Source organism: Poecilia formosa, unplaced genomic scaffold, assembly GCF_000485575.1.
Source record: "Poecilia formosa unplaced genomic scaffold, Poecilia_formosa-5.1.2 Scaffold244, whole genome shotgun sequence".
In the NCBI taxonomy this organism is placed as follows: domain Eukaryota; kingdom Metazoa; phylum Chordata; class Actinopteri; order Cyprinodontiformes; family Poeciliidae; genus Poecilia; species Poecilia formosa.
This window is the reverse complement of record NW_006800183.1, coordinates 905,207-928,823: the sequence shown is the minus strand read 5'-3', so window position 1 is coordinate 928,823 and position 23,617 is coordinate 905,207. Positions and strand designations below refer to the sequence as shown.

The 23,617-nt window shown below is 37.7% G+C and overlaps 2 protein-coding genes, 1 long non-coding RNA gene and 1 other non-coding gene across 6 annotated transcripts in view; 2 read left to right on the top strand and 2 right to left on the bottom strand.

The window, feature by feature from the left end:
- The first annotated feature begins 2,405 nt into the window (after positions 1–2,405).
- LOC107838354 (uncharacterized) overlaps positions 2,406–23,617 on the top strand; it is a 117,969-nt gene continuing 96,757 nt past the window's right edge. Inside the window, exons 1-2 of the long non-coding RNA XR_001664412.1 lie at positions 2,406–2,458; positions 5,597–5,599. This is a non-coding gene — a long non-coding RNA (uncharacterized LOC107838354). The remainder of the gene's footprint in view (positions 2,459–5,596; positions 5,600–23,617) is intronic.
- Positions 7,103–7,174, bottom strand: trnae-uuc (transfer RNA glutamic acid (anticodon UUC)). The gene has a single exon. It is a non-coding gene; the product is annotated as a tRNA-Glu (tRNA).
- LOC103150206 (ubiquitin-conjugating enzyme E2 A) lies at positions 8,134–14,057 on the top strand. Its single transcript, XM_007569720.2, has 6 exons — positions 8,134–8,354; positions 10,196–10,276; positions 11,678–11,703; positions 11,902–11,991; positions 12,089–12,177; positions 13,048–14,057. The coding sequence occupies exons 1-6, from the start codon at positions 8,311–8,313 to the stop codon at positions 13,174–13,176; spliced, it is 459 nt and encodes a 152-aa protein (XP_007569782.2). The 5' UTR covers positions 8,134–8,310; the 3' UTR covers positions 13,177–14,057.
- LOC103150205 (NF-kappa-B-repressing factor-like) lies at positions 18,772–22,610 on the bottom strand. Of its 3 annotated transcripts, none has more exons than XM_007569718.2 (3): positions 22,506–22,610; positions 21,805–21,938; positions 18,772–21,202 (listed from the first exon to the last, which is right to left on the bottom strand). In XM_007569718.2, exons 1-3 carry the CDS (start codon positions 22,541–22,543, stop codon positions 19,002–19,004), a joined length of 2,373 nt encoding a protein of 790 aa, XP_007569780.1. In that variant the 5' UTR covers positions 22,544–22,610; the 3' UTR covers positions 18,772–19,001. The 3 variants fall into 3 exon arrangements, with proteins under 3 accessions (XP_007569780.1, XP_007569781.1, XP_016535976.1); XM_007569719.2 differs by having other exon boundaries at positions 22,235–22,603; XM_016680490.1 differs by having other exon boundaries at positions 21,805–21,932; positions 22,506–22,599.

The window sequence follows — 23,617 nt, the reverse complement described above, 5'->3', positions numbered from 1 at the left end:
TTCAGGTGCCAGGTGTTCCAGGACAATCTGCAGATGTTCCCTTCCCACCCAGTTATTAGCATTAGAGTATGCTAATAACTGGGTGGGACTATCAACAGCCGATTCCTACAATACCAGTCTAACAGGCCACTTTATTAGCAAGACCTTGGTACCAGATTGAATGAGTTGGTAATGTTCTATTGTTCTATTGACATGAGAGCCTATGGCAGTTCCTGCAAATTTTAGGATAAAGCCACAATATTACAAGAATAAAGTTGCACAAGAATGAAGTTGAAATAATACGAGAATAATGATGTAATATGAGAATAAATTCATAGTATTTTGAGAATTAAGTCATAATATTTTGAGAATAAAATTGTAAGAAAATAAAGCTGTGATGATACGAGAATAAAGTCATAATATTTCAAGCATAGGATCATAATATTTCAAGAAAAAAGTCATACGAGAATAAAGTTGAAATAATACAAGAAAAAAAGTTGTGATAATATGAGAGGCCATAATATTTTAAGAATTAAGTTACAATATTAAGAGAATAAAGTCTACATTTATGACTATTATAAAACTTTATTCTTGTACAAACATGTATTTATTCCTGTACAACTTTATTCTTGTAATTTTATATTTTTTTTACTTCTTTATTTATTTCTATATTTTATTTTCTTAGCGTGACCATAATACTCTGTCGTATGTTTCTTACATATATTGAGCTTCTTCTTTTTTTGACTAGATTAAAAAAGCGAACAGAAACAAAAGATAAGTGTAAAAAACAGCTAAAGTTACACTGACCTACTAACAGCTCATCAGACTCTTTTATAGAGATCTAAAACAGGCACGTCACGCCTACAAAGCAGAAAACAGGTACAGCCTGCGTGACCAATCAGAATAGAGGTCATCCTTAAAGAGACAGGACCCGTTTTTTTAAGAGAATGAAAATGGTTCAATATAAAATAACAAATATCATTGTCTCCATTTAGTGAGATGTTGCTTTGTGCTATTAGATTATTAGAACCACTTTATCTAATTTCACCATGAGTCACTATGACCTCACAAAACAAATTCTTTACCATCAACAGCCGATTCCTACAATACCAGTCAAGTTTTCCACATTTTTTCCAACTAAAAATAGCCCCGAGTGCTTTCACAGGATTACATCATAACAAGGTAGGGATTCGTGGAGCAAAGGAGACTCGATGACTCGTCCGTGTCACATGCTGGTGAGACAGGAAGAGGCTACAGGTGGAATTTCCCCTTCTCTCTCTCACTCCTTTCTCTCTGACGTCATGTTCGGTCAGAGAGCGCGCGCTGTTGCCGCTGCAATCAAACATGTCCGACAATGTGATCGTCAGGTGTGAAATAAAGAAGAAGAGAAAAGCTGGGGTTCGTTTAACAGCAGCTTACGATTAGGGAACTTTGCAAACGTTTCCCCCTCCCTTCTGCTAACAGTAACAAGCCCAGCAAAGGGTATTTTTTTACACGAGAAAAGCGGAAGTTCAATAGTTTTATTTCTCTTTTCACAAGCCGGTTCCTGCCTTTCAGCGGGTGGTTTGAGACTTCAGCCATCTCATGACTGTTTGTTTAGTCATAGCATATGAACATTGCCATCTTGTGGTTATTCTTAAGATGCCAAATTACATTTATTTTCACATTTATGGCATGGAAAAGCATCAAGTTATAAAGTTAGAAACAAATTGTTTTTAAATACAATAAACATTCTACTGCCTAAAATGCAATAATATAGTACTTGATCATTTGCAGCTAAAATAACATGTGAAAAGCTCAGCTGATCAGTTAATTACTTTTTTATCAATAACTATAGCAAAAGGTGTTTAATAAGAGATTTTTTTTACAGAATTTGAACCGGGTTAAACTAAAACTGCCACTTGAGTTCAACATTTTTATAGACTGAAATGGGGTTTTTAATCTTTAATGTAAAATGTAAATTTTTTGTACATGTTTGACTTAATTAGTGCTCTGAGGAGAGTCTGTAGGCTCCAGTTAATGATTAATTGATTACTTAATTATTCGATTAATATTTCAATAATCCATTCATCTAATGAATCGTTTCAGCAATATAAGTTTCACATTTACAATTAATTAACCAAAGTAAATAAAATCACAAATAAAGTGTGAGAGTCTAGCAATTTGATTCGGTTCTGGTTTTTAGGGTGAAAATTCAATTCAGAAACTATTTTCAATTCTGAAACTGTTTACACAAATAGAACATTTGTTTAAAACAATACATGTTTTCCAGAAGTGATCCGCGCCACTGTACTGCCACCCTGGTAAGCAGGAGGGGGTACAAAGCATAGATAAACCATGGCTTCGAGAAAAATAAAAAGAAAGCAGAGTACTCAAAAACTATAATTGAGTATTGTTTGTAATATACTTATGCTGTTTGTAAATTAGATAGCGCCAATTCTAAGCTTGTGGCTGGTTTATTGTCGTCATAGCAACTCCAGTTAGTTACAGATTCCTACCAAGATGGCTGTCAGCTACAAAGTTTCCGGAAGCGTGACGTCACATGAGAGCTATGTATTCTATAAGGTTCCAATCTGTGTTAAATTACATCAGTTTACATTTAAGCAAAAACAGGTTCATGCATAAAATTCTGTAACTTAAATTACCCGTATTAGGTTAGCTTAGCTGTCTGACTTTTACTTTAAAAAAATATCAAAGAATTATTCAAAATATAATTTTACAAAATAAATGAAGCATCTTAAAATGATCCGGAATTCCCAGGATGAGGTCTGTTGCAATAACAAATTTTGCTGGGCGATAAATTATCACGGAAGTTATTGCGATAAATGATTATTATTTTGAGACCATTTTCAAGTAATATACAGAATGGCATAATAATGCAAGTACAGTCTCTCAAATATCAATAACCTTTAAATTCTACTGAACATTTAACACTGAACTGGAAAACATTTTAAATATTCAAAATACATAAAGCAACAGAAATAAATAAAATGAATCATGAAGTCTGTGTAAGCAGAATTATCCTTGGGGAAAATAAGGGCTAGCTGAGACCAAAACACCATACGGAAGACTTTTGTCATCCAGTTTTTAGTAGAAAAAGAGAAAAGAAAAAGTAAATAGTCATGCAAATGGAAATTATTGAATTTGTTTTAATTTACCATGTGATTAATTGATTTATTGCAGAAGGCATGCCAAGACTAGGAATTGTGATTCTCTTTAGAATCGATTTTTTTTCTGCACCTCTATTTGAAACATTACCACCCCTAGCAACTTGCAAAAGAAACAGCTGTAGTCTTTCCCATCTCTTACAAGGCTTCCCTGAAAGCATTTGTGGAACTGGAGTGCTGCTTTCTACATGGGATAAAAGCCCAGTTCTTCTTTTTGTGGAGTTGAATCAATATCAAGGCCCATTAAGGCGGGTGGGTACATCTTCAGCAAGAAGAGGTGTCTGATGTCTAAGGAGCCCTGCGCCATGAAAAAGAGGAGAACGGCAGCTCTTCGCTGCTGATGTCCTTGGTCATCAGAACGAGCCTGAGCAGCTCAGACTGCTGCCAAAGACAAAACGGTGCCAGGATAAGGAGGATACCGGGAACTGCTCTGGCCTCCACACACACACTCCACTGGTCCGAGGCTGTTTTCCTGCAAACCGAAAGCTATCAAAGCAGAAAGGAATGGGGCGAAGGAGGGGCTGCTGTGTGGGCAGCCGTGTGGCAAGACGTTCCTAAAGCAAGGGCAAACGATTGAAACAAACAGGATGACTTCATGGTGGAGTATATTTGGAAAGCCTTGATAATTGTTTTCAGGAGACTGAAGTTTCCAATTATCCACCGGGCTCTGCCAGTGTTCCCACCATGGGAAGACTTCAGAGGGGGGGACGGAAGGGAGGGGTCGGTGGAGGGCCGGCGGGTCGGACTGCTGGTCCTCTCTCTAGTGGGACAGTAAAACTAACATTTCGTAACTCTCCTCCCTTCCCTCTGCGTCACGACTGCCTGCTCTGAAGTGAGCAACCCTGGCCAGCCAATGAAACACTGTTTGTCTGTCCCAGGATACAAGCATCTCAGCCCAAAAATGTAAACATCTGGCAAACATTTTGACTCCCCACAGATTAGGGTGGATGAACAGTAAGAAAAAAGCATTGCAGACATGCATTTGTAGAAAACACATAGCATTTACTCAGAGACGTGATCTGATCACATCTCTGAGTTTTCGTCAATATGTTCAGCCTGGAATGGTCTAAAGGAAAGAGTGACACACTCTGCGTCACCAGCGGCTCCAAGCAGGTTTTTATTTCTTGTTTTTAAGCTAAATAAAGCTGGAACTTTATACTTATAGTAATGGAAACTTTTAACTTTTCCATATTTTCACATATTACAACCAGAAACATAAATGTGATTTTGTCCTAATTCAAGGCAACTCAAATCTCTTGCAAACTCTAAAAGGTTTTACATTTCATTCAACAAAAAGCAGATCTCCTGTATTTCCTGAAAACAAAAACATTCCCACAGCATGATTCAGCCTCTACCATGTTTTATGAAGAGGGATGGTGAGCTTAGGGAGATGCACAGTCCTAATTATTCCATCAATCTGCAACAATCTGATTTCTAGAGAGCTCTGGATTCTCTCTGACTTCTCTGATTAATGCCAAGTGGGTCTAGACTTGGCCCACTTACTTTCAACAAAATCAACAAATACTTTTTATGGGAATTAGAGTAAATGGGGCTGAATACGGAGCACTTTATATCTTAAAATTGTTATAAATTAGGACACAATTACACACTACTGCGTCTCAGCTAGAATCCAACTGTAATTGCTAAGGCAGGGGAAGTTCATTTGAGCAACACGGTAATCCAAAGTGCTTTACATGATTAAAATATAAAAAACAAACATTATATAGTGGTATAATAAAGGAAAGTCATGAAAATTTAGAATAAAGACTAAAACTAATCATGATTCAGTTATCAATGGAAGGCAACTCTGAACAAATTGGTTTTTAGTCTTGATTTAAATTAACTCAGGATTTCGGCTGTTTTGCAGTTTTCTGGAAGTTTGTTTCAGATGAGAGAAACATACAAACTGAATGCTGCTTCTCCATGTTTGGTTCTGGTTCTGGGGGTCCAGAGTTCACCAGAACCAGAAGACCTGAGTGGTCTGAAAGGTTGATACAACAGATCTCTCAAGATCTTGTTGGGACATTAGTAGGAGTGCACCAATAATCGGCCCCAACTGCCTTAATTTTCGGATATCGGTGATCAGCCAACACTTACATTTGTATCAATCTTACCCACAGATCGTATCTACACTGGAAAAGGTCTAAAAATCAACCACTCTGTCCTTTGACTCTGCAACAGGACTTGTTTGCATGTTTGCAGTCTATGATACTGTTTACAAATCAGTGACTTTCTTGCTATATATAGAAACATCTCAGACAAAAAAGTCAGTACTATCCAAAGTCATAATCAGCAGGTTAGGCTTATTAAAGATCGATAATCAGCGATAGGCCAGAAATGTTCTTCAGGAGGTAGAAGACTGATTTTGTAATTATCTTTATGTGTGGGTCAGTTCTGAATCCATCACTACGAGGTTTTGGATCTGATTACTAGTTTCTAGGTAACAGCAGAAGGTGTGTGCTGACTCTTAGTTTCTCTTTAGGTCCAAAAATTCAGTTTTTGTTCAGTTGAATAAAGTTAAGAGGCATAACTCTGTTTTAATGCTCCAACACTTTCAGAAACTCCTTCATTTACACCCAACATCCCACAAAATGCTAAACATTGTACCAATAATGATGAAAAGTTGAAGGGGAGTGAAGACTCTTGCAAGGCGCTGCCTCTGACCAGGTCAACACAACTGTATACTGCTCATAACAAAACACTCCCTTCAAATAATGAGCAACTGAGAGACAAAACAACTGCTGTATTCTTCTGTGACTTGTGACTGCTATAAGAAGTGCACAGACTTTTCAGCGTGGTCTCAGTGTGGTCACATGCCAGCTGACTGACACAAAGGGGAGTCACTGTAATCTATGGAGTAGTGTGGGGAAAGACCTTCAGGGTGGTGTAGTCCTGCTGGTTATTAATAACATCTTTTGATTTCACCCACATTAATTTAACAGCACACAGAATTTTGTACTTGTAGCATTCAGTACAAAACAGAATGCTACAATGGTTAAGTCTTGATAAGGTAAGTCTTGATACCATATCAACCTTGAGACTTCACATGATATTCTCCACTAGATAATAAAATATATACTAATACAGATCACCTTCCCAGCAAACAGTCAGACCAACATGGAAGATTGTATTTAAATCCTGTCTGTACTTACCTTGGAAGAAGATGTCATCACTGAAGCACAATCCGGGGCTTTCTACAGGTACTTCACATCATAAAACGTCCAAATACATAATGACTCCTTTTAGTGCGACTCGGCAGGCTGTAACGGTGCTAAAGCTACATCATCGCTCTGGCAGCCGTCAGATTTTACCCTCCCGTTGCTGCTTTCGTGTGCTTCCTGACACAAGGTCGCGGTTTTCTCCGACAGAGGCTGCTGATGCGTGGGGAATTCCTAGCAGTCACATTTTCCTGGGAAATAATTGGCCCGACAACAAAGTTTGGCAAAAGCCCTGCAAGTTCGCCTGTCAGCACCGAGGGGGCAGGACAGGTTCGGCGTTGAAATTAAGTTACTTTTTATTTTACATCATATCCCGCTTCTTTAAAAGTACGAAACAAAAAGGAGAAATTGTATGTCATTAACGAGAGATTAACATCAAACAGGCTGGACAATAAATGCGTTTTATAAAACGTTACTCACTCGCAGGTGTTCATTTGAAAACTGGTAGGCTCAAACGCGTAATTTTGCGGACGAAAGTGCCGTTTGCTTTGCTCGCCTGTACTCCGCGGACTGATAAGAATTGACACAGAGAGAAACAACTGGTAATGTGCATCTTCCGGGAATGAATGTCCGATGTGGGATGAGGGTAATACACGATAATTCCTGAACGGGCGGGGTCCGTGGGGATTTTTTTCCTCGGAAAACATTAATGGGTGATGTTTGAACATCATCCATTAATGGATGCTATGTCATGGATAAGATTTTAAAATAATAGTCATTTAAGAATTAAAAAATTTGTTCCCATACCGGGAGTCGAACCCGGGCCGCCTGGGTGAAAACCAGGAATCCTAACCGCTAGACCATATGGGACTTGTACTAGTCAGACGACAGCTGGGGTTTTGGAAGATTAGACCTCTAATTTTGAACTATTCAGAAGGGTCTACTACAAACAGCATACATGAACTTTACAAAAGAGAATGGGCACATTTTTACCACGTTTTAAAAATATTTTTAAAACAAGAATAAAAGTCTTCCATCTAACCCTAAAATATTTTGTAACAAAATCAGAATAGTTCAAATAAATTAAGTTTAATTATTCTGATTGATTTAAGCATTCCATGTGTTTCCTATATAGTTTTAGAAATAAATTAAGCTATGTTTATGTGCCTTATAACCACCGCGCTGTATTTCATTCTGATTGTCCTGTTCTATTTTGAAATTCAGATATTAATTTTGTCTCATCACTAATATTAATAGTTGAAAAACATTCTTCAATGCATTTTAAAACCATTAAGATTAGTTAAACGTAAACTTTACACCTTTTATTACAAAAAAGTACTTCGTAAGCCACTCATAATGACGTACAACCTAGTGGGCAACTACGATACATGGATACATGGATCCTAGCAGCATCTTGTGGTCTTTCACCGGTACTACATACAGAAACTAGAAACACTTTCCTGTTAAGACAGTTGATTAGCCTGAGCACAAATTGTTTAAGTTGACAAAGATAAAATATTAACTAATGCAAATGAGGACCAGATACACTGTGAAGCTATAGTGGGTCGCTAATGCTTTTTGCTTCCCCAACAAAACGAAACAGGGTAGCAAACATATGACGTAATTCATGTGGAGCAATCCAACTGAAAAGATAGGGTTCCTCGACTGATTTAAAAATGCTCTAGTTAAATGCTCTAGTTAAAACAATAAGGAGTTTAATCTAGCTTCAGAAAAAACATTATAATTCTACATATTGTAATTTATTTATACTACGTTGTTGTGATTTTGTTGCCATATAACATTAAAATGTAATCAAAAGCAACCTCCCCTCCGTGGCGTCAATGGTAACGTCACAGACGAAAGGCAGTCCAAGTATTTGTCAAACTAATAGCAAACGTTGGCTGCCCAGCTATCAGTTGAGGAAATATAACACCTTACGGAAGATCTAGCTATCTTTTGAGCTCTCTTGTTTGTTTGTTGAGGCCTTAGTTCTTCAGATTAGCACGATGTCAACTCCAGCACGACGACGTTTAATGAGAGACTTTAAACGGTAAGTTATGGGGGGAACAGAAGTAGCTAACATTAGCATCCTGAAGCTAGGTTTTTTTTTTTTTTTTTTTTTAGCATTAGCTCAAGTGACAAATACAAGGTAAACCACAAAATAGTCAGTAGTCAAACAGATCTGTAAATGTCAACTAAATGTATCTTATTGTTAGTGTTACTTGTTAGTAATTACAGTTTAGTTTAATGGGAAACTGTTGGTAACGTTTAACCAACAGGTCCGCGTCTACCGGCGTAAGCAAACCAGATTGTAGTTGTAACGTCTACGTTGTGTAATTCAGGACCGGTGATTGCTTTTGATGGTGTACGAGCCACAAATATAGCCTTTATTTTTTTTTAAAAAAGTGTACATGTTTCCCGGAGACTTGAACAGATGCGCGGATGTAGTTGAAGTCAGTGGCCATATGGTCCTTCAGCTAGAGGAAAGGTTGCTTCTGCCCTAACCCGGGCCGTGATAGATCATCGCTTAAGGTTGGGGATCAGCATCCATCTGCCTGAACACCTGCACTCTCTAAGCACAGCTATCTGCGGCACATAGTTAATCTACGTATGTTCCAGTTAGATTCCACTAACGACCACAGACTTAATGATCGGATCCAGTTTGGCTCCACAGTAGAAATCTCTGTTACATTGTTCTTTTACAGGCTTAACTAAGGAATGGAGTCTGTTTACCTTGAAGAATATTAAGTGAATGATATTATGCATAAGTTTCAATTGGATATTGTTGGATAACATTTCATTAATGTTATCCCTATTCAATAAAAAATACTTTATTGATCCCAATAGAAAATTAAAAGTAGCAACTCTTATTGTTCAATTATCTTCAAAGGATTCCCAGTAGCAGTCAAGTCTTGTATACTGAAGAGGCCTCTGACTGAAGACTGCACACTCCAACACTGAATTTCTGGACACTAGGCGCTGCATTTCAATTACAAATGTGCACAAAGCTTTGTCAATATTTCGCAATTACGTTAAATACGAAACGCAATTAAAATCACATGTGAATACATCTGTTCACAGGATAAGTTATTATAAAATATGCTGCGCCATCCTCCAACTACTTTCTGTTGTCGTCTTCAGGGTTTGCTAGTGTTGTTTATCATGTGACTCATATAGTGCGAAAAAACTACTTCCATAGCAGTTTTGTGAAATAAACCAAATTGAATACAGCCAAAAAAAAAAAAAAAAGAAAGAAACATCATCCTATCACCGAAACCTTTTATGAAAAAAGTTTTTTTGTTTTTTTTTGACATTGGCTTGTTTCCAGTAAGCAAATTTATTTTCAAAATGTCAAATTGCGCAAATGTGTCCAGTGGAAATGCAGCTAGTGACCATATTCTACAGGAACATGTCCTGTAGGCAAGCACTGCTAACCCATCTCATTTGCTTTTGCTACTTCTTTTTCAGTCTGTCTAGCTGTATCATTAAAGAGAAACATTTAAGTTGGTGATATGATCTTTGCCTATTATGATTGATGGAAGAGATGGTTAAAATATTATTATTCAGAGGTCACAGTAAATTATTAGTCCTTTTAATTCAGCTAAAAGTCTGTTTTTTCCTATTAGTGGTGGTCAGTACATCACATTTATATCTATCTCAACAAAAACACACAGTATTATCTCAAAACATGTTTTGAGTGCAATTAGTTTTGACCAGAAGTGTCACACGGAAGTTTTACAAGGTTGTTTTAGGATAAACGCTACTTAATATTTTATACCCATTATAAGCTCCATTAGAAATTTCATTATTCATACCAAGGAAACGTAACACAGCAGTGATTGATTTTATTTCTCTATGAACATATTCTGATGTTGTTGTGTTTGCATTCAGGCTGCAGGAGGATCCTCCAGCTGGAGTCAGCGGAGCCCCGTCAGAAAACAACATCATGGTTTGGAATGCAATAATTTTCGGGTAAGTGAATCAGATCAAGTCTAGGTCATCAGCTGTACAGATGTACCCTTCCTTCAGTGATCCTAATCGGTATTCATCAGACTGTGTTGGAAAATTTTGTTTTTCCTGTCCGAAAACGCAACAATGAGGTCATTTTGTGTCCATTTTCAAGTAATGCAATGGAAATGGGATAATGATGCTTTCAATTCTGAGGAGCATTTAACACTGAAACTACAAGACATTTTAAATATCCAAAGTAAATAAAACAACAAATACAAATAAGATGGATTATTAAGTCTCTGAAAATAAAATTATCCTTCAAAAAAAGAAATGGTTGAGACCAAAGCACCAGACTGAAGACTTTTATCATTCAGTTTTTGATTGAAAGAGAAAAATTATAAATCATGCAAGAGGAAATTATTGAGCTTGTTTTAAATTATCATGCGATTAATTAATCGCTTATTGCAACAGGCCTAGCAATTAGCACAAAAATTTTATGCAAAATTTAACATCATTTATTTTATTTGAAACAAATGGCTTTGTTCTAAGGCATTTGTTTTAATCACACTGTACATGTGATTATACGGTGATAATCACATGTATTTACGCTTTTTGGTTTAAATAAAAAGACCTGAGGAAAAAGTTTAGAATAAACGTGCACTAACAAGCTTATAAATTTAATTGTTCAGGCTTTCTCCTTGTGGTTTGCTAACTTTAGTGCATTTATTAAGAGTGATTGGTTGCACTTTTTTAGTGTCTGCACCATGGCTATCCACCGAAAATATTTCCTAATAGCTAGCTGAAAATCGGTATCGACTGTAAAGAAAGAAAGAAAAAAACAATTGGTGCATTACTAATAATGATAATAAGTAGTAATTGTTTGAGGCTGCCATTTATATGAAAGTATGAAATTAAAATCCTGATGTTTATACTTGGTGTTAAGACTTGATAATAGCAAATGATGCTAAGAGCAAGTGACTGCTAAAAAAACAGAAGCAGTGTGTGGAAAAACTGCTGCATTGATTCCAGATGAATTTTGGTTGAGTCTTTCTAAAGGTATTTTTGCTCGTCTGGATCAAAAAAATGTTTAACAGAATGCCAAGAAGGAAAGAAAGCTCCAGCTAAAATATCAGAGAAGCATTTGTTGCTGATTTTCAATTGCAGATGTTAATTAAGGTGATTTCCAAACCAGCTGAAGTCACAAATGGACTTTCGCCAATCTCTATTAACCAGGCCATTGAACTTTGTTTCTTTCACTCTGCAGTTAGGTTTTTATGCAACACTCTTTTATATAACAGTTATATGGTGTAATAACGGATGTCCATTTAATGTCAGAGGAAAACAAACTTTTACTGCTGACACTGGGATTTGCAAGACATTTATAAAATGATATATAACATATCTGGTTTCTTGTTTTTGTAGGCCAGAGGGAACACCTTTTGAAGATGGTATGTGTTTTCCACTTATTCATCTTCTTAAAACAGAAAAAAAATACTTGGTTTGCTCAAAAATAAGTCTTTAAATTGTTGTAAATATTACACACAGAGATAAAGTTGGTATCCGTTTGGAGAATTTTAATAAAACACAAAATAAATTAGTTTTAGATCCTTAATTTCAGCTTATAATTTACAATTTTTTGCTTTTAGGAACCTTCAAACTTACCATTGAATTCACAGAAGAATATCCTAATAAACCTCCAACAGTGAGATTCGTCTCCAAAATGTTCCATCCCAATGGTATGTCAACATATCTTATTTTCTTAAATCTTAGATAAACTGAGAGCTTAAAGTAAGAAATGCTTTTGTTGATGTTTTGGGGGGGTTTTCTTTGCAGTGTATGCAGATGGCAGCATATGCTTGGATATACTTCAGAATCGCTGGAGTCCAACCTATGATGTTTCTTCAATCTTAACTTCAATACAGGTAATATAACTTTACAGAACCATAGTCGAGTAAAAAACCTAGTCTGAACCGGAAGTGGTCTGAGCTACCAAGATGGCTGTCAGCTACAAAGTTACCAGAAGTGTGACATCACATGAGAACTACGTGAATACATTACTTACAGGAACTTTGTTGCTGATGGCATTCTTGATATCTGTAACTGTCATGAGTTGCTATAACAACAATAAGTCACAAGCTTAAAACTAGCTTTCACCTGGATCCTATCTAACTTGTAATGAATATAAGTACATTATAACTATTACTTGATTAGTTTCTGAGTGCTCTACCCACCTTTGTGTAATACTAAGAAATATCAGTTATATTTAGTACTTGCTGCCAAGCTAGCAACATGAGCTGAGTTAATGTAGCTTTTATCTGCAAGCTGAGACGAACATGTAGCCTACGTGTTTGTTACGACAGACTTGCTCTGCCAGTCACCAGAATGTTGTTATTCATGCAAAAAGTTTGTACATCCTTTACAAATCCGTTTAAACATTGATTGTGTGCGTCCAGGGATTTCAGGCTGGAAAGCTCCTCCATGGTGGTCACAATCTTCATGTTCTCTAAATGGTGAACTATTTCTTAGTATGAGATCGGAGGCAGCTTGTCCACATCGTCTGACATATTTTCATTCTCCGTCTCATACAGGTCCAACAGCAGCCATTTTGTTTATGTCTTTCTTTTGCTCATTGAGCAAGAGTGTCAAAATAGTTCCTTTTTATTGGTCTCAAACCCATGGCTCACTTGCCTACCAAGATGGCGGTTCAGTGACAAGGATCACTTCCGGTTCAGACTTGTGGAAGTTATGTCTTGACTTGAACACTAATTAGCTGATGTTCTCTGAATATATAGTCTTTACTGGATGAGCCAAACCCGAACAGTCCAGCCAATAGCCAAGCAGCCCAGCTTTACCAGGAAAACAAGCGGGAGTATGAGAAGAGGGTTTCTGCTATTGTTGAACAGAGTTGGCGTGACTGTTGACACCTAATCACCGGGCACGTGAACAGTGTGCACTGCAGAATCAAAAGAAACCACCAATCGAGAAGACATCAGAAACACAGATACGACAACACGCCTTTTAAGATCCTCCGGTATACTTTGTCCCCTTACTGTTGCTAAGTTTGTATGCTGTAGTGCTGTGGCATTCACTGCTGCCAAATGCTGTTCGACAGGAGGAGAGTTAAAAGTTAATGTACCTTGTTATCTCTGGGTTACTTCCTATATGCCTGTTTTTTTTTCCCAACACTCAATAATCAAACCTCTTGGTAATTCATACATTGGGTATGTAGGGCTAGGTGGTTTGGTTTGTAAATACTGCCAGTTTATATTCACAGAAAATAAAGCAGTTCATTTTCAATGGGCCAACAACATGAAAACCCCTCACCCCTTTCTTTTTTTGTCTGCACATGGAAAGCCTTGGAGGGATAAAAAAAAAAATTACCAACATGACTATCAGTCCCTCTTATTACTCAACAGATGCCTTTTGGGGTCAGTTTTTATCTTTTCCTGTACAGCCATCCCTTTTTTTGATTATAGAACCTGAGAAATATTAATAAACGTCTTACCTCCTGCTCCTCTGAAAAGCAGGATTTTATTATCCTTACTGTTTTTACAGTTTCACAAGTTTCAACCCAGTTCACCTGCATATGTAGGTTTATCTTTTACCACATTCTGGAGGGTGCATTACTTTTTTTATGGGTTAAGAGCTATGTGAAAACATTTATATGCTATTTTACAATCCTATAACTATCAAATCTGATTACACTTTGGCAAACATTGGTGTCTTTTCAGAATACACAGCACTGGTAACCCATGTAACAAACTGTACATTCTCTTGTAAATAAAATAAATATGCAACTCTTCGTGATGACTTTTTACATCACAGTACATAAACACAAAGGTATCTGAAGGTTTCAACAAGTTAAAATATGTAATGCTTCTTATCTGCGATATTGTAAATACCCCATAGAGCCAAGCTAAGGTTTTGTTTTTGGCACAGAATCCAAGTAATATCTTACGGTTTTGAAACTGACGGAGAACTCAGGTTATACTAAGAAAGAAAATATACCAGAATAAACTCGTCTGATACGTCATATTACTAGAATAAAATCGAAATAAGAGTAAAGTAATATCTTAGCTTCTTTCTGCAAATGTAATTGTGTTTTCTAAGTGTGGTTATAATACTCCGTCGTACGAAGCAGAAGTGAGCAAGTGGCGAAAGCAAGCGATAAATTTGCACTTTCTCATGATCGACGCAGAAAAGCTAACTTGCTAGCTCGTTAGCATCTAGTTAACGGTAGAATCCATAGAAAACCATAAACCGCCTCGAGACACAGAACGTAAGGAAGATTTCTTCGGGGGGGTCAAACATTTGCCTGACAGAAAAGTCCAAGATAAAACAAATATAACCTTTATATATTAGATTAAGTAGCCTTAACACTACAACATTTAAGGCCTGTGATTAAAGTCAAATCAATTTTTAAAATTTTAAGGCCTTTTAAAATTTTAAGGCCTTATTTGTAAGATACATTTAAGACTTTTTAAGGATGCGCAGCGTGGACAACCTGAACACAAGTAAATATCAACCTACAATACTCAAATGTTAGTTTAAAATAGTTAAACTAGAATATGCTTGTTACAGCTAATAAAAACCACAAATTTGGATTCTAAACTTAATGTGAAATATTAGCTTTTCAAAGTCTTAAGATGACTTAAAAGACTTAATAAGCAGCAACAGTCTCAGGAAAGGCACATTTCTGTATTTAAAAGGTTTTAAAATTGATGTAATTTCCTTTGAAAACCGGGTTTTCATTTTCTGTAAGCCGTAATTAACTAAATGAACAAAAGTAAATATCACTGTGTGATAAATCTGAGTTTAACTTTTTGCAATGGAACAAATTTTTCATTGACTTTCTAATTTATATAGATCTGCATACATATCTGAATTAAATTCAGCTTGTTGATTATTTTTCATTTATTTATTATTTACAGCTGTGAAAACAAGCAGACAGGTTAAGTGTACTGATACAAACAACCATCTAACAATTAAGACCACAGATTCTACATAAACGTTATTTTTGGGATCACTGATGCAGCTGGCAGAATGATCTCCTGTAACTGAACTGAAAGCAAAAACTAAAAAAATGAGAACATTCCTGAATACAGGTGCATTACCACAGTAAGGCTGGTATGAATTTAGCTACAGTTAAGATTTTAATGCCGCTTTAATCCAGGTCTTACATGAGTGAACCCTCTACAGTGTTTCCAAACAATGAAAAGCTGCGTACTCTGCCGGGTTCATTAAACAGTCAGAAACGTTCAAGAAGCCAATTTTTAAAAACTGAATATAACTTAACGAGTTATTTTCAGCAATAAAAACTTAAAAGATGAGATCAGGAGATGGAAACTACCCACGCTCCAGTCAGCTAACAGTGAAGGAATGTCAAAAAATATTTTGTTTTTTAGATTTGCTGAAACATGTTGCAAATTTGTCCCACGCAAATATAAAATGGCAGGTACATTTTCACGGCAAAAACACCAAATGTTACCAGGCATTTTTGGTCTAGTTTCTACATCTGAAATAAGACAAAATAGCTTGCAAGAAACTTTTCAGAAAAACATAGCTTGTTTTAAGTAAATAATTCTTTATTATTGATGAAAAACTGCTAGTTCCACTAGCAGATTATTTCACTAATAACATTTTTCCTCTGTTATAAGTGAAATAATCTGCCAGTGGACTTTGTAGTTTCTTTTAAATCAATATTAAGGAATTATTTACTTAAAATAGGCTCCTACACACTGCCGAAAAGCTACTTCTATGATTGGGTGATATGAATTAAAAATAAAATCAGATTTTTTTCGTACTAAATCTGATTTCAATCAATTTTTTCTTATTTTCTAAGAAAAGAAATTACAAATAACAGAAAATATTTTCAAAAGTGGTTTTTATTTCATCGTCTCTTCTGTGAGTTGTACAACAGAGTATTAGGGCCTGGCTTACAAGAATGTTTAATTCTGAGAATATAGTTGTAATATTAACAGAATAGACACAATTTTACCAGAAAACGTCTTAAAATTAGGAGGAAAATAAAGCTTCAAGATCTGTCGTGACCAGCTGTGATTCGTCTTCGTTTCAAAGTCCTGCTGCTGATTGCAATTTGATGCTGATATGTCAAAAGAATAACTCCTTACTTATCTGTGAAACCATTTCCAAATTGTATTTATTTATTTTTTTTGAGTTCTCATAAAATGATGACTTTGTTCTCCAAATATTATGACTTTATTACCATAATTAAAATAAATCATAAACTGGCCCTAATATTCAGCCGTAAAACATACTTGTCAAACAAAATGGCCGCCGCAGGCATCACTCTGAACTGTGGAAACTTAAGGAGTAAATCGGTGAAAAATAAATAAAAACCCCAGATTTTCCAAAAAATTAAATCTTAGTTTTGTCTCATTTCAAATATGTTAAAATATCTAGAAACTAGACAGAAACACTTGGTGACATTTTGTGTTTTTGCGGTTGGACCCGATTCAGACGGGGCATCAGCGTTGGTCCTGGCTGGTCAGGTCACATCTGGTTTCCCTCAAACTGCGTCTCCCTTCTCACGTCACGCTTCCATAAACACTCATATTGAGCTTTTATTTATTTATTCTAATCATTTTTTTCCAATAGGATGGAAAGAAAATATTTCTGTAATGACTTTAAGAACAAGAATCAGGTGCAGAAGTTTGAACTAGTGCTGAGGCTGTGGCTTAAAAATAAAATAGCCAATTTTTTAAAACCAAAATTAGGTTTTTTTTCCTTCCAAACAATGAAAAATACAAATGAAAGAAAATATCGGTAACACTTTATTTGAAGGGATGTGCATAAAACTGACAAACATGACAACACCTTTAATGAACATAAAGGAGTCTTTATGAATGTTTATGGCAGTTGTCATGATGTCATTCGGTAAATAATGACACTTTTAATGCAAAGTTGCTCTAAAAGTTGCTTTAAAATGCCAACTTTGCATGATTTTGTAAATAATGACAATTTAATGCAAAGTTGGCATTTTTAATGGACTTTCAATGCAGCTTTTAGAGCAACTTTGCATTAAAAGTGTCATTTACTGAATGACACTTCATGACAACTGTCATAAACATTCATAAAGACTTCTTCATGTTCATGACGGGTGTTATGTCATGTTTGGGTCAGTCTTATGCACACGCCTTCAAATAAAGTGTTACCAAAATATCTTAAACAACAACAACAAAAAAACTTATTTATTTCAGTCATTCCTTCAGTAAGTTGATCTGAATTCAAAGTAAATGAAACAAACTAGTCAAACAAGATGGCCGCCCTGGCCGTGCAGACATCACTCTAAACCATGGAAACCCAATGGTGAAAATTACATCTTCAAAACCAGATAATTCAATTAACAATAAAACTGATTTATCGCCCAGCCCTAGTTTTAATTTAATTATATATTCAAAATATACAAACATGCTTAAATATTTGGTTAATTGTCCCTGAGTAAGTTGCAGAGAAATCACACTTCCTGTAGCATTCAAACTTCCTGCATGATGCTGGCTGGACTTTTGACCCGTCTTCTTTATTATGAATATTTTCTGGCATTGACCTAGAATGACCTTGAAATTGACCTTTCAGGCATAGTTCATGAGTTCTGAATAGGGCTGAGATCTTTCTAGAGCCCTGTTTTCCCTCAGCATGATGTTGCCACCACCGGTGTGTTCTTGTGTCTCAAAGCATCATCTTCAACTCTACACTGCAAAAGCACAAAATCTTACCAAGCATTTTTGCTCTACTTTCTACTGCAAATATCTTAGTACAATAGAAATGAGACAAAACTAACTTACAAGCCACTTTTCAGCAGGATATACAAGTATGATTTAAGAAAACAATTCATTGATGTTGATGAAAAGGTTCCTCGTTCCTCTGGTAGATTATTTCACTTATGGGAAAATGTCTGGTAAGTGAAACAATTTGCCAGTGGAAATAGTTGTTCTTTTAAATCAAAATTAAGGAATTATTTACTTAAAACAAGCTCATATCTTGCTGAAAAGTTACTTGTATGTTAGTTTTGTCTTATTTCACACATACTAGAAACTAGACCAAAAATACTTAGTAAGATTTTGTGTTTTTGCAGTGTAGCTCAAATCTTTGTCTCGACTGAGTAGGAAACGTAATTTAAAACTTTCTTCCATATTTGGTGGTTTTCACTGTTTCTGAACCTCCTAACCCATAACATTTCATCAGAGGTGGAACATTTTTAAGTGTAAGTGTCGGGATAAAGAGATTTTGAAAATATGTGGATTATACTTTAAAAAAAATGAGGCCAGTGGCAGAAAGTCATCTAATGTTAAAGAACTATACTAATTCTACCAAGAGCGATCAGTTATCCCAGTAAAATTAAGCTAAAATGTCAATTAAAAATCAAAAAGCAATGTGTTTTTGTAATTAGCCAGAAGCTAAAGGGTTGCTTGTATAAATTTGAGCCAAAATGTATAATTCTTAATCCACAATAAATTCAAACTTTGTTCACCCAAATCTTGTTCTTTGTTGTGTTATTTTTTTCCTGAAACATTATCAATATAACAGCTAAATTAATGTTATTGTAACATTTGATGCAAACTGTGTGTAGAGCTACATGTGAAGCAGCTAAATGATCCCTAATATCAGGTATAAATGGTGACATTTAAAGCCAGGACGCATGCTGCCGCCATGTCCGAACCGGGCCTTGCTGTGATATGCTTTGAAGTCCAACTCGGAGGAAATTTCCAATTTATTTTCATGCAGTTTAATGAGACGCCTGAGGCTTGACGAGCTCGTACCGGCCCACCTGTCCTTCCTGTAAAAGCTGACCAATCAGCAGGTCTTTGTGTACTTTCCGACTGACGACCAGGAACCGGTCCCATCCCTGTCCATAGGATTTGCTGCGCAGGCCGTATTTTTGGGAGATCTGGTGAATCTGCTTGCGCTCGTCGTCAGTGAGTTCGTTGGAGAAGCGGAGGTCGTCCGTTCTGTCCGAGCTGGCGTAGTTGCGGATGACGTCCTCGATGTCCCGCTTGCTGAGCAGGTTTCCTGTTTTAACCATTTCCATGCCCAGACCCTCCCTGGAGAACTGCTCCTTGACTCTGATTGGCTCAGCAATGCCGTCGCCGTCCCGGCCAAGGCCGCCGCCTTTCCAGCCCATCTTTCGCAGCAGCTGGTTTCCGATGTTGTCCTCCTTGATCTCCTGCTTCAGCGCTTCCTCGCCTGAGCGAGCGAGGATCTGAGAGCGGGAAATGGCGCCGTTGTGTCCCTCCTTCCTCAAGTTGGACTTGACGACCGCCTGAGTCTGTCGTAAGGTGGACAACGCCTCATTCGCCGCAATGTGCTTCACTAACTTCTTCGGCCCGATTCCCGCTGCGACGTACTGCCCTTCCAGGTAAACTTCGCACTTCCAGTGATGATCGGGCAAAACCGAGAATCTGTAATCTGCGGTCACTTTGTTAAACTGAGCCGTGTCGTTGATGATGCAGATGGCGTTATCGTTATTCTCCAAGATCACGAGCTCGCTCAGTTGCTTCTTTCTGACCCCAAAAGAATCGCCGTCTGACGGTGGCAGAAAGCAGTTGCCAGAATCCTGTGGATTATTTCTGAAGGACTGTTTCTGCCAGGGCTGCCGTTGTGCTTGGTTGAGGCGCAGCTTCCTTACGGCCTCCTCGGCGGCGGCATGTTTGGAGCTCTTCTTCGTCCCCGTCGCCTGCGCTATCAGCTCGTCCTGCAGGAAGATGCTGCACTGCCACAGGTTGCTGGGCAGCTGGACGAACTTGTAGTCAATCTTCATGCGGTTGAAGGCGTTGGAGTTGTTCAGAATGCAGATGGCGTCGTACGCGTTGTCCATCACCACAAACTCGGTCCAGTGCTTGTTTCGGTCGGGCTCGTGTTGGCCCTTGGAGCCCGGCGTTGGCTTGTTCTCCGGGTTTCGGAGCGCCGGCAGGAACGCCGGCGTTGGGCTGTGTGTCTGGCACACGACCATGTCGCTGACCACCAGGTGTCGGTATCGACGCTGCACGACGCGGACCTCCACCGGCTTCAGGAAGAGCTTCACAGCTTGCTCGGATGCGCGGTCTCTTGCGCCGTTTTTGCTGCCGGAGTATCCGGTTGCCAGATACACGCCCTGACATCTCAGTTCGCAGGCGAAGCCGTCCGTCGGCACTTTCCTGTTCTTTGGCAGGTCCGCCTGCGGGATATCCTTCAGGTTGACGTAAATGTACTCCGGGTTGGTCTTGCAGGCCTGGATGCTGCGGCTCAACATGAAGTTGTAGTTCGGTGAGTCGCTTCCTGTCATCAACACAGGGTTCCTGAAGGCGACAGACAACGCATTGGCAACACTGGTGATCAGCCTCTGCTTCTCCTCTAGCGTGGAGTGAGATATTGGAAGAGGCTTCGCGGTCTCTGCTGCTTTGGGACTGGCCGCGCTTGGGCTGCTGTAGACTCTGCTGAAAGGCCGATCCTGATGGCCGTAACCCAAACCCTGACGACCCAAATCCCAGTTGCTGGTTCTGGTGCCACCGCCACTGTAGCCATTAAACCTCTGCGGCTTCGAGTACGAGTTTAAGCTGTGTGAGGAGGCGTGCGCTACGTACTTGGCGGTGTAGTCCTGCTGCGTTTTCGCCATGTAGTTCGAAGACGACCCGCGGCCTCCATAACCCAGTCCACTAGTGCTACCTGAGGAACTGTCTCGGTCCTTGTGGGAACCCCAAAAGTCACCCGAGTGCGACGGCACTCGGTCGAAAGCGGGCCTGAGGGAGGAGAAGCCCTGCGCCCAGCCACTGGCAGCGGAGTGGTGGGTCTCCCACGGTCTGGCGTCGTGCGACTCGCTCTTCCTGCGCTCCTTATCGTTCTCCTTCTCATCAGTTCCTCCGCTGCTCCCACCGCTAACGAAGTGCACAGGCTCAAACCGAGGTCGGGGTCCAAACTTTGTCAAAGGCATTTTCCTCATGGGTTCGTCTCCTGCAAAAACCCAAAGTCAGAACTAAACCAAAGGAACGCTGAGTTTCTGCTTATAGAACAATCTGTCTAAAGAAACCAGAAAGAGTGGAATAATTTCTACTTTTAAAATGACATGTAACATTCCATCTTGGTATGACAGGATTTCCCCCAGAAGCCCAGTCGTAGGGCAGTAATCCAGGAGCCTTCCATGTTTTATAGCTAAAAATGTTTAAAGTTGGCATGAAATTTGAAAATATCACTGGGTAATTATGTGTTATTAGAAGACATTAATAACACAAATAAAGCCTGAAGGCCCGCCAGGCTTATAATGCACTGGGGAAACCCTGAATAATGAATTTAATGTTATTTAATGTATTTTATTTAATGTATAAGTGCAGAAACTGCATAAATACAGTGAACCTGAGTGTGTGCTGTGAAGTAAACCTGCTGGACCTGAGACAATATAGAAGGGTTACACAGAGTGGTCTATACAGTTTGAAAACAAAATAAACAACCCTGAAAAAAAATCAATGTAAAAAATTATATGTTTTTAGACAAAGCTACGGTTAAGCAAAAATAATGAGAAAAATTAAAATAATGTCAACACAACTCTGATAACTCACTGCCATCTGATGAAATGGGTCTCTTTTTAGCTTCAGAACCACCAGGACTTGGGTCAAAGGAGGGCATTTCGCCAGTGTGAGTCCCCTCTGCCATCACCAGGACTGTCCGAATCAGAACCGGGTCATACCTGTGACTGGAGCCAAACACCTACATGAGACCTCAACGTGTCTGAACACCACGAATGAATGACAGTCCATACTGTTTTAGCATGCTGCCTAAAACATGTATTAAACAATCGCTCTCATACACGGTTTTATAGTAGGCAGCTTTCATATTAAAATGCGGAAAAACAGCCGAACTTTATGTCAACATTGTGGTTTTACAAAGTGACGCAGTTCATGAATATTTCAGAAGTTGCCACGTTTAGCTAGCTAAATAACAATGCAACCTAAATAACACGTTCCTGAACAGTTAGTAAAGCAAAATTACCTTAAGGTGTTGAGCTTTGGTCCTGTAACACCTCTGTCATTTAACCAAGCAGAATCAAATGTTCAATATTTGTGATAAAAACCGGATATTATCCTGTGCTAGCCTCACCGAGCTAGCTTCGCTAATAGCATTAGCTACCTAGCTCACTCTGCTCCGCTTCGAAAGCGAAACTTTGAGTATTTGTAACGTCAATAAATCCATTTTGGTCTCTACTGAAACCAGTGAACACGTGTTTTCAACTGCGAGCTTTAAACAGCGGGGAGCCTTTCACCTGTCGGCTACGCGTTTATCCAAGCAGGAAGCGACCATTTTCTAGCCGCATCCTCAGTAAAATCATGGCGCCTGTATGAACATTGGCCCGTCAGGCTTTCCGTACTTCAGCCTGACATCTATAACTCTTTTAAATAATATAAACATACACTCTAAATTCCGTAAAGCAAACTTTTCTTCTGAGCTGTGAATCTAAATAATTTTCTCGCGTAATATCAGTTTTGCCTAGCCTCATGAATCAGGTTATTTACTTATTCAAATGTAATCAACTAAGTGTGCTTACTTTTGTTTACTTGAGTACAAAAATCAAGTAAGAATATTTAAAAATATTTTACTCAAGTAAAAATATAAAGTAGCCGTCCAGGAAATTACTTAAAAGTTGTGTGAACATTTTTGAATTTTAAAAACTAAGATGAAAAATAATTCATATAAATAACAGATTTATAAAATAAAATCAGGAAAAAGAAAAATTTATTCAAGTTAATTTTAAAAATATGAAACAAACAAAAGCTGATTGTTAGAACAAGTTTGTTCTTCATTTAGTGAATTTATTCACTGTGGGTAGAGAATCCAGAAATTTTACTGAAGTAAGAGTAGAGATACTTAATAATAAAAATACTAAAGTAAAAATAAAAAGTACCGCATAATAAAGATACTCCTAAAAGTAATTTTTTTCCAAAAGGTTTTGTTAGTAAGTGTAACTAGTTACTACTAAATCTGCGTTTTGTCTTGTGGTTTTTGCTTTATGTGTTTACAACTTTATTTAAAAAAAATATATTTTTAGCATATTATTTTGTTATACATTGTTGTTTTTCTTTCTTTTCTAATTTTTTGTATCTCCTTTTTTAGATTTCAAAAGAAGAAGTGGAGATGTTGGATGTTTGGGTGATACAGAGTTAAAAGTTTTATCAAAATATTTTGTGGAAATATTGTGATAACAGCAAAAGTGATGATAATATTTTTTGCTTCTTTTTAAGGTTACTATATGACCGTATGACACAGCAATTATAGCTGCAAAACTCAAATACTGCTCTTAAAAACAAACATTAACTTTCGTTAAGTAAACAGTAGAAGAAACAGTAAAACTAACAATCCACACAGTTTTGTAAGGGT